General features: G+C 48.3%; 2 protein-coding genes across 4 annotated transcripts in view; both read right to left on the bottom strand.

Annotated features, from left to right (window-relative positions):
* The window catches only part of nfkb2 (nuclear factor of kappa light polypeptide gene enhancer in B-cells 2 (p49/p100)), a 14,136-nt gene extending 6,469 nt beyond the window's left edge, over nt 1–7,667 (bottom strand). Inside the window, exons 1-8 of one of the 3 annotated variants that reach the window (XM_008430490.2) lie at nt 7,123–7,667; nt 3,494–3,561; nt 2,416–2,458; nt 2,266–2,341; nt 1,802–1,842; nt 518–616; nt 287–438; nt 96–208 (exon numbers count right to left, since the gene is read on the bottom strand). In XM_008430490.2, the coding sequence (XP_008428712.1) occupies nt 96–208; nt 287–438; nt 518–616; nt 1,802–1,842; nt 2,266–2,341; nt 2,416–2,458; nt 3,494–3,561; nt 7,123–7,152 (622 nt within the window). In that variant the 5' untranslated portion in view covers nt 7,153–7,667. Of the gene's footprint in view, nt 1–95; nt 209–286; nt 439–517; nt 617–1,801; nt 1,843–2,265; nt 2,342–2,415; nt 2,459–3,493; nt 3,562–4,307; nt 4,779–7,122 lie in introns of those variants that run through there. The other 2 variants (XM_008430491.2, XM_008430492.2) reach the window with 2 other exon arrangements.
* Nucleotides 7,668–7,759: 92 nt separating this feature from the next.
* LOC103477390 (glutamate dehydrogenase, mitochondrial) overlaps nt 7,760–8,599 on the bottom strand; it is a 6,461-nt gene continuing 5,621 nt past the window's right edge. The window contains exons 12-13 of the mRNA XM_008430482.2: nt 8,207–8,269; nt 7,760–8,122 (exon numbers count right to left, since the gene is read on the bottom strand). Coding sequence (XP_008428704.1) covers nt 8,003–8,122; nt 8,207–8,269 — 183 coding nt within the window. The 3' untranslated portion in view covers nt 7,760–8,002. The remainder of the gene's footprint in view (nt 8,123–8,206; nt 8,270–8,599) is intronic.

The raw sequence follows: 8,599 nt of genomic DNA, 5'->3' as shown, positions 1-8,599 counted from the left end.
GGTGTGTGTGTGTCCAGGTGAGTGTGTGTCCAGGTGAGTGTGCATGTATCCAGGTGTGTGCGTGTCCTGGTATGTGTGTGTCCAGGTGTGTGTACCTGTGAACGGACAGTGAGTTCCTTTCTGTCTCCGCCTCTCGTCTCGGAGCCGTCGGGTCAGAACCTCGACCACGCCCTTCTTGGTCACATGGAGGATTCCCAGGTTGCTGAACCTGCAGGAAGTGACATCATCACTGCAGCTGTGAGCGCTTCCTAGCAGGTTGTGGTTCTGTTTGGGTTCTGGTACTGACGAGGCGGTCAGGTCGTTGGGTCCGATGTCCAGGCTGCAGGTCCCGTTCTCGTTGCAGTGGCGTCCCACCAGGCTGTGAGCGTGGACCCGGGCCGGGTCGGTGTGGGTCACCAGCTGGACCTCCACCCGGGCGTGGCCCACGTAGTTGTTGATCTGCGGACCAGAACGTCGCTGGCGTCAACAGAACCGGAACCGGAACCAGAACCGGAGCGCAGGCTGGTTCTGATCTCACCTTCACGGTCGGGTAAGTCCGCCGGTTCTTCTCGCTGGACGCCCCCGGCAACCCGCCGTGGGACGGGCCCTCGCACTCGTAACGGAACCGGAACCCCCTCTGCAGCGGCAGAACCAGAACTGGGTCAGAGCAGAACCAGGTCCAACCAAACCCCACTGAGCATGTGCTGCAGGCCGAGTCATGTGACCTGCATCACTTCGGGGAATCACCTGCTCCTCTGGAACCTGAACGGTTTTCCAGCTTCACTCTGAGGTTCTGACAGCAGAACTTTAACATTTATTTTTATTAAACTTTAACATCCAGGAAACACGAACAGTTTCAGGTTTTAGGTTTCTCATCACTTTAATCCGCTTTCTGTGGTTTCATAGTCTAAATAATATTTCCTCAGATTAATAAACGGAATATTTAAAGCTAAAAATAATCTGCGAACTCTTTATTCTAGATGGTCACAAAGAGCTCAGAGAGAAATAATGACGTCATCAGCATCACGGCTGAAACAAACAGGTGTGGGCCGAACAGCCCTGGGGAACGCCAGAAACACAGCCTGACGTATGGAAGGCAAGTAGGGACAAAATTCAACATATAAAAACATAACTAAAAATATAACAAAACGACTTAAAAGGCAAAATGTAAATGTTTTAAGAAAATATTTTAAACCTAATATGAGTTTATTAACATTATATTTCCAGAAAGCTTCTGTATGGAGGGCCAAAAGGGACAAAGTTTATTAAATAAATACATTGTTAATTAAATGTACAATGAAATATGTTTATGTTTAAATTAATCAGTGGACAATAAATGTATTAAACATGTAAATAAATAACTAAAATGAAAACAGATCCACATTAGCCCCGCCCCTCCATGGCTCTGGTCATGGCGTCATGGCGACGCTGCAGGAACAGGAACAATAATTTAATGAAACGGCTGAATATAAATGTAATTAATTATCTGCAGCTTTAAAAACAGTTTATATTTTAATGATTTAATGAATTTATCGTAAAGCCTCGAGCTTCAAACCTTCAGATTCTGATTCAGGGATTTAAATGAAAATTAGTTTCATTGTCGTCGAGTCGTAAAGCTAAGCGCTGCTAAACGTAGCCTCAGGGGTCAAAGGTCAAACAACCCAGAGGTTCTTCTTTCTGTTTCTGGTCATCATTACAGAGGTTCTGATCAACCGGGTCAGAATTATTCTGTTTGACTGAAAAAGTCCTGGAACCGGACCAGAGGTCTGAGTTCAGACAGAACCAGAACCAGCGGGTTCTGCTCGTTGTGGGTCGGACTCACCTGTTTTGGTTCCTCGATGATCTGGACGTACGGACCGTGAGCTGCAACACAGAACAGAACCGGGTCAGAACCTCTGGCTGACTGACTCCCTGAAGCTTCTCTGGAAGGTTCTGGACTGCCTGGTGCCGGGTCGGCCACTGAACCACTGGAGGTTCTGGTACGGGTTCTGGGACGGGTTGAACCGGCGGGTTCCAGGTATTAGAGAAAGGTTCTAGAAACGTAGGCTGGCTGCTGGGGCCGTGGTTCTGACCCGGAACAATCTGCCACATAGAACCAGAACCAGAGAGCAGAAGTGGTACCAGCAGCCAGTGGGTCTGGTACCAGATAGAGAGGGATCTGAAGAGTTCTGGGAACTCCTCCCTGTGGAACACCACGACTCCACTGACCCGGTCCAGTTGGTTCTGTTCTGGTCTGCCGGGCCTGCAGGAGATTTAGTGGGCGGGGCTAAAGCCAGAGCAGCTCACCTGTCTCAGGTATGTACGGCTCCGTCTTGATCTCCATCGGAGGAATGAAGTCATAGGGGAGGAAGTTTGCTAACTGCTGCAGAAGAAGAGACATCGGATCAGAACCATCAGAACCCGATCAGAACCTCCTGATGTCAGACAGGAACTCACCATGTTGTCGTCTCCGTAGTTCACGAACTGAGGTTCAGTCATCCTGCAGCAGAAACACAGTAAGACACGAGTGAGTGTGTGTTCTGGGTCGGCCCGGCAGAACCGTCTCAGAGTGAGTGTGTGTGTGAGTGAGTGTCTGAGTGTGTCTGTGTGTGTGTGAGTGTCTGAGTGTGTGTGTGTGAGTGTCTGAGTGTCTGAGTGTGTGTGTGAGTGTGTGTGAGTGTCTGAGTGTGTGTGTGTGTGTGTGTGTGTGAGTGTCTGTGTGAGTGTCTGAGTGTGTGTTCTGGGTCGGCCCGGCAGAACCGTCTCAGATCCAAATAAAAGCTAACAAACAGAGGCTCCCCCCTCCCCCGCCTGTTTCAGTCACTTCCTGGAAGCCGACTTCAGGAAAACCCCCAGAATCCCAGAGCAGAAAGGGGCGGGGCTTCCAGCCTGCTGATGATGTCACACTGCTGCTATGGCAACCAGAGAGGTCGGCACCAAGCAGGAAGAGCCAGAACCAGGAGGACAGACACTCTGACATCTTCAGAACCTCCAGGCCCGATGATGATGATGAACACAGTGAGGAAGAGGAGACACCAACCAGAACCAGAACCAGAACCTCCAGCAGCCAGAACCAGAACCAGAACCTCCAGCAGCCAGAAGAACCGAAGTTCTGTGTTTGTCTACTTCCTGTCTGGTGGTTTTTGACTTCCTGTCTCTCAGAGAAAAACCCGGCTGCCTGTGAGTCAGAACCGACCCAAGGCCCGGTTACCCCCCCTCTCCTCCCCCCCGGCGCAGGGACGGCCCCCAGCGCGGCGCCAGCCAATCAGAGCGCAGCGTGAGGACAGAAACCTGAAGGGGGAAGTCGGCAGGAATCCACGGCGGGAGATTTTACTGACGGTTTCTGTGAAACCCGTCACCGTGGCAACGCCTCTGCAGCACCCCGCGACCTCTGGTGACCCGGTTCTGGAGATCCAGGAAGGTTCTGATCATGATGCTGACCTCTGGTTGGTCACATGGGGCTCTACTGAGCATGCTCAGTCCATCGCTGCGGGTTCTGGAGGTTCTGACCCGGGTAGGTGTGATGAAGATGTACCTGAGCGCTCCGGCCATGTCTGGAGGTGAGGAAGAGGAGGACTGGATCTTCCTCCTGCCGGGTTTTTCCTGCAGAACACAAACAGACATGATGAGAGTCAGGAGATCGGATCAGCGCCGGCCCAGAACCTCCACCTCTGGACCCGATAGGACCATCAACTGCTCAGCAGGTCCAGAACCTCTAGAACCTCCTGGTCCAGCCTGGAGCCAGAACCAATCTGAACCTGAGCCACTCTTGGACCAGGACCAGAACCAGAACCACCAGTCCAAAGACCAGGCAGGTTCTACAGCTCAACCGGGTCATGGAGAACGTTCTGCTGGGTCAGGACTTCCTTTTTCTCCCAGATTTCAAAATAAAAGGATTCCACAATAAAAACATCCGGGAGACATCTGGATATTTATGATAAAAATCTGAAATATTTTTTAATTATTTTACGTAAGAACAATCACAGACATCAAATCACAAAGCCATGTAAAATTAAAATCGATCAATAATCGATTTGATTTCGTCATTTTCCCAGAACCTCCTGAGAACAGAACCAGGATTACTGAAACCCAGCTGAAACCAGTAAATAGCTGACCCCATTTAAACGGGTTCGGCGCCAGTAGAACCGGGATTCTTTCATCCGAACCAGTGATTCTGGTTCAGCTTCGGTTCGAATAATTACCGGACTTTGAAGGTGGATTCAACGGATTTTTGAGACCAGCCTCGCGTTTTAGCTCAGATTTAGACTCCAATTTAAACCCGTCCGGGCCGTTTTGACCCAGTTAGAACCAAGTTGGTTCCGTTTAGTAGTAAAAATGTGAGTTTTTACCTGCTTTCTTCCTTCGCTCTGACTGTCCGCTTCTGTTCGCAAAAACTCCCCAACTGAACCCAGAAGTGTCAAACTGGCGCACGAGGAGGACGGGGGACTTCCGGTTCGGGATTTTCAAACTCAAACCTGCGATGTGTTTTTGTTTCTGCGCTGCTTTTTGTCTGTTGCTCGTTTGAGTAGCAGGTGGAGGACAGCTGGTCCTCCACTGCTGTCCTCCAGGGACACTGTCCCACCTCCTGCAGTGGCTCCCGGGGACGGGTTTGCTCCTCCGCCGGGCCTCCGGTTCTCCAGAGTTCTGTTGAAAAACCGATCTGTTGGTTCTGCTGAGTTGGACCGGAGACGCATGGACTACAGAGGACCTGCAGGACTCGTTCTGGACACCGCTGTCCTTCAGGGACTCAAACAGTAAAGTTATTTCCTGAAGTTCGGCCACGTTTACTGGTTTTATTTTGAAGCAACAAACGGGATCGGAAATTCTTGTCCCTCTCTTTTGCTTCGGCTTGACGCAGCTCAGACCCGTTGTCATGGTGACCCCAGGCTGTCAGTGGAGTCGGAAATCCCCGAACCTGCAGGGGAATTCCGGAGCCACGGCGGGAACACGGCCAGCTGATTGGTGGGAACACGAGTTTAAGTCCCGCCCCCCGATGAAAGAACAAGTGGAGAAAACGATTGAAATAAGCATCATAAAAAGGATTTAAGGCAAATTAGTAGAGAACAAATAGATTTTTATACTTTTATGCAATAATTAAAAATAAACTCTTCACATTTAAAGACGGTGCTTCTAAGATTTTAATTAAAATGACTAAACAAAATTGATGCACTTAAATCTTCTTTTATTCTGAGAATAATCCTGATTGCTTCAGTTTGAACATGTCCCAGACTTTCAGAGGCTGCAGTGGCGCAACAAAACGAGAGAAAACAACCGGAAGTGGTTTATTTGTGCTTTATTGAACTTCCTGTTCTCACAAAAAGCTAAACCAACCCCTGAATGCAGAAGAGCAGCTTCAGTTGAAGGAGTCAGATCAGAAACAATCATTTTGTGCAGCATAAACAAATTGCCCCAAGCTTTCACAAGGCGCCGACAGGGGGAGCCACCTGCGTTTGCATAGATTATTACAGGAAACTGAAAGTGCAGAAACAGAAGAAATGAACAGAACTTAAGATCAGGATGAGAAAAATAAAAAGACTTTCCGTCCACAGAGGAACTGAACCTGAGGGAGAATTTTATAGACTAATAATTTTACACATTAACTGCAGATTGTGTCATTACTGCGTCTCTGAGAAAAAAAACATCTAAATATGAACGACTTTAGTTGGATCAGCTGATCTTAACAGCTTACATTCATTGTAAATCTTAAGATTTAATTTGTTTACTATCAAATTAAATATCTTCAATAACACAAATCTGACTAAAACATAAAATATAGAAGTAATGAACAGAAGTTCAGTTGTCATAAACATTGTTTGCATATTGCTTATTAATTTGCCACCATTAAGCACGACTCGTCTTTTCAAAATGCTAATTAGGATGTTGATTTTTAGAGGTTAAAAATCATCCATAATAATAACAGTAAGATGCTAAACGCTCCGCGTAGCCTAGAAATGATGACGTATCGGGTGCTGACATGTTGGTCTGGGGCCCATAGAGAAGATCTGCTCAGGGCCCCAAAAAGGCTTGGGCCGCCCCTGGAAAATGTGCAACGTCACTTTGGTAAAGTTGATTAAAATAAATCTGTTTTCAGATGATTTTTGAAAATAAAATCTAGTTTTATGTTAAATTTTTAAATATTTTGTTGTAAAATGTAGAAAAAAGCAGCAGCTTTCAGGGCGATCTTTGGTCAAAACACATTCATGATCAGACAGATGGGAACCCGGTTCTGGTCGGGTTCTGTCCTCTACTGGAAGGTTCAGGAGGTTTTGGATTTCAGGGTTTCCTCCAAGCCCGGTGGTCGGCGCCGAGGCGGCCCACTGGGTTTTTGTATTAAAAGATGTTAAGTAGACAGGAAAAGTAAAAATATCACTGGGTAATTATGGGAAAACATCGCCAGTGAACTGCTATATAAACCTGACCTAGATTTCACTAAATCTAACACAGAAGCTGTTAGAGCTGCTGATGGTTTTAGGAAAGGGACCCCTAAAGCAAATTCTGCTCCGACCCTGTATTATGTTAAACCCGCTGCTAATGTAACGTTAGTAGCTCTTTCATTTTGTGTCTGCTGAGTTTTTAACAAGGAAACACAGGAACCATTTTGGTTGGTCGAGTTTTTCAGATGTCCGGTGGCGTCGCGCATTAACTCTGTCTGACTAAGTGGACAAAGAATTTGATACGGTTTGGTGCTTAATGTAAACGGAAAAATAATATAAATCAGCGTGATGCGTGACTGCGAGGAGAGCAAAAGCTCCTCACCGGGTTAAACCTGCACGACGACTGATTAGCGCTGGGTCGTTAGCCGCTAACGCACCGGCTAACCGGGAACACAGACCTAAACTTTACCGGGAAGACAGGACCAAACGCTGGGCAGCGTGTTGAGATGGAAACGCCGCGTAATGTTTTGTTCACAAATATCCATCATTCTCACCTCAAAGCTCCTCTGAAAGCGAGACTACAAGTTATTCCTGCGGTTCACGTAGAGCTGCAACCAGAGCTAAACAGAGCTAACAGGGCTAACCAGAGCTAAACAAAGCTAACAGGGCTAACCTGAGCTAACAGGGCTAACCAGAGCTAACCCGAGCTAACAGGGCTAACTAGAGCTAACCCGAGCTAACAGGGCTAACAGGGCTAAGTAGAGCTAACGCGGTGGGTTTAAACTCTTACCTTAATCAATAACTTCTCATAACTAATCATAATTCCTCACAGGGAGCTGATGTAAATGTCCATAGCGGTCAGCCTGTGTCCATGAAAGGAGGCGCGGGGTCCGCGCTCAGGTAAACTTAATCCAGCTACGGCAGGTCGCGAGGTGATTGGTCCGCGCGCTGCCGGCTTTAAATGCATAAACTATAAACACATCTTCTATAACCATATCTTTTAGGAATAAATCTGCTCCGGTAGTGAAACGCTGAGTAACAGAAACGTTCGCAATCCGGCTTTAAAAAAATAAAGACGATTTTTTTTTCCTTAACAACAAAAAAAGAAAAATCAAGAAAGGCTTAGCCTGGCGGTGGCGCTAGTAAAGCATGGCGGCCGCCAGGCCTATAATTCACTGGGGGAAACCCTGGAGTTGATATTGGTACCAGAACCGGGCTTCAGAGTCTAAGCAGCAGAATTTAAATCGGAGGAGAGAGAATCATCTGGAGGAGCCAAGAACCCGACCAGAACCAGAACCAGAACCTTTAACCGGGTTGATTAAAGTAACAGAAACGTAAACGAGGTGTATGTAAACATGTGACCAGAACCATGTGGAGGTCCAGTAGAACCAGACAATGGTTCTGACCCGGTCCATCTGACTGCAGCAGAACTTTTATTCTGCCAGAGGGCTTTTATTTTGGAAGGAACTTCCTGGTTCTGTCCATCAGAACAACCCGGAGTCGGAGTCAAGGCGTTCCCTGATCCGACCCGGTCCACATGGTTCTGATCCATCTGAAGGCCTCAGTGAGCGGCTCTACGGTCCGGTGGGCTGTGAGGAAGAGGAGCGATGAAGCAGCAGGAGCGCCAAGGGAGGCGGGTAGCGTCTGGAACCAGAACCAGAACCAGAACCTTATGTGAAGATGAGCCCAGAGTCGCTGTAAACCTTGAAGATCTTCTCGATGGCGTTGACGTACGCCGCCGTCCGCAGGTCCAGACCCAGCTGGTACCGGCTGGTCGTCTGCATGATTTGCTGCAGGAAACAAGATTTTCAGAATAAAAGCTCCGTCCACCAGAGGGCGCCGGGACTCAAATGATGCCGCTGTGTGTGTGTTACCCTGGCAGAGCGCTCCATGGTGTAGGCCAGGCCCGAGTGGACGATGTCCTTCTCAGACGCTCCCTGCAGCAGAACAGGACAGGTCAGCACCGAGGAAGAGGAGGACGAGGAAGATGCTCGTTTGTCCCTGAGGTTCAGACGCGTGTCCAGGTCTCGGCCAATCAGAGGCGGGACTCCCCTCTGATTGGCTGTGGTAAAGGTGTTCCTGTGTGTGGGCGGGACTTTCTGCTGTACCAGCAGGTTCCTCTGTGTGGCGCTGCTGAGACCTGAAGCGTTCAGGCTGCTGACCGAGCAACGACTGCGGGTGTGTTTAGATCTGGCACACACTTTCTGAGGGGTGTGAATACTTTCTGAGGGGTGTGAATACTTTCTGCTGGGTGTGAATACTTTCTG

This window comes from Poecilia reticulata, linkage group LG15, assembly GCF_000633615.1.
Source record: "Poecilia reticulata strain Guanapo linkage group LG15, Guppy_female_1.0+MT, whole genome shotgun sequence".
NCBI classification, from domain to species: Eukaryota; Metazoa; Chordata; class Actinopteri; order Cyprinodontiformes; family Poeciliidae; genus Poecilia; species Poecilia reticulata.
Note: the sequence above shows the minus strand (reverse complement) of the source record. Positions and strands in the feature narration are given on the sequence as shown.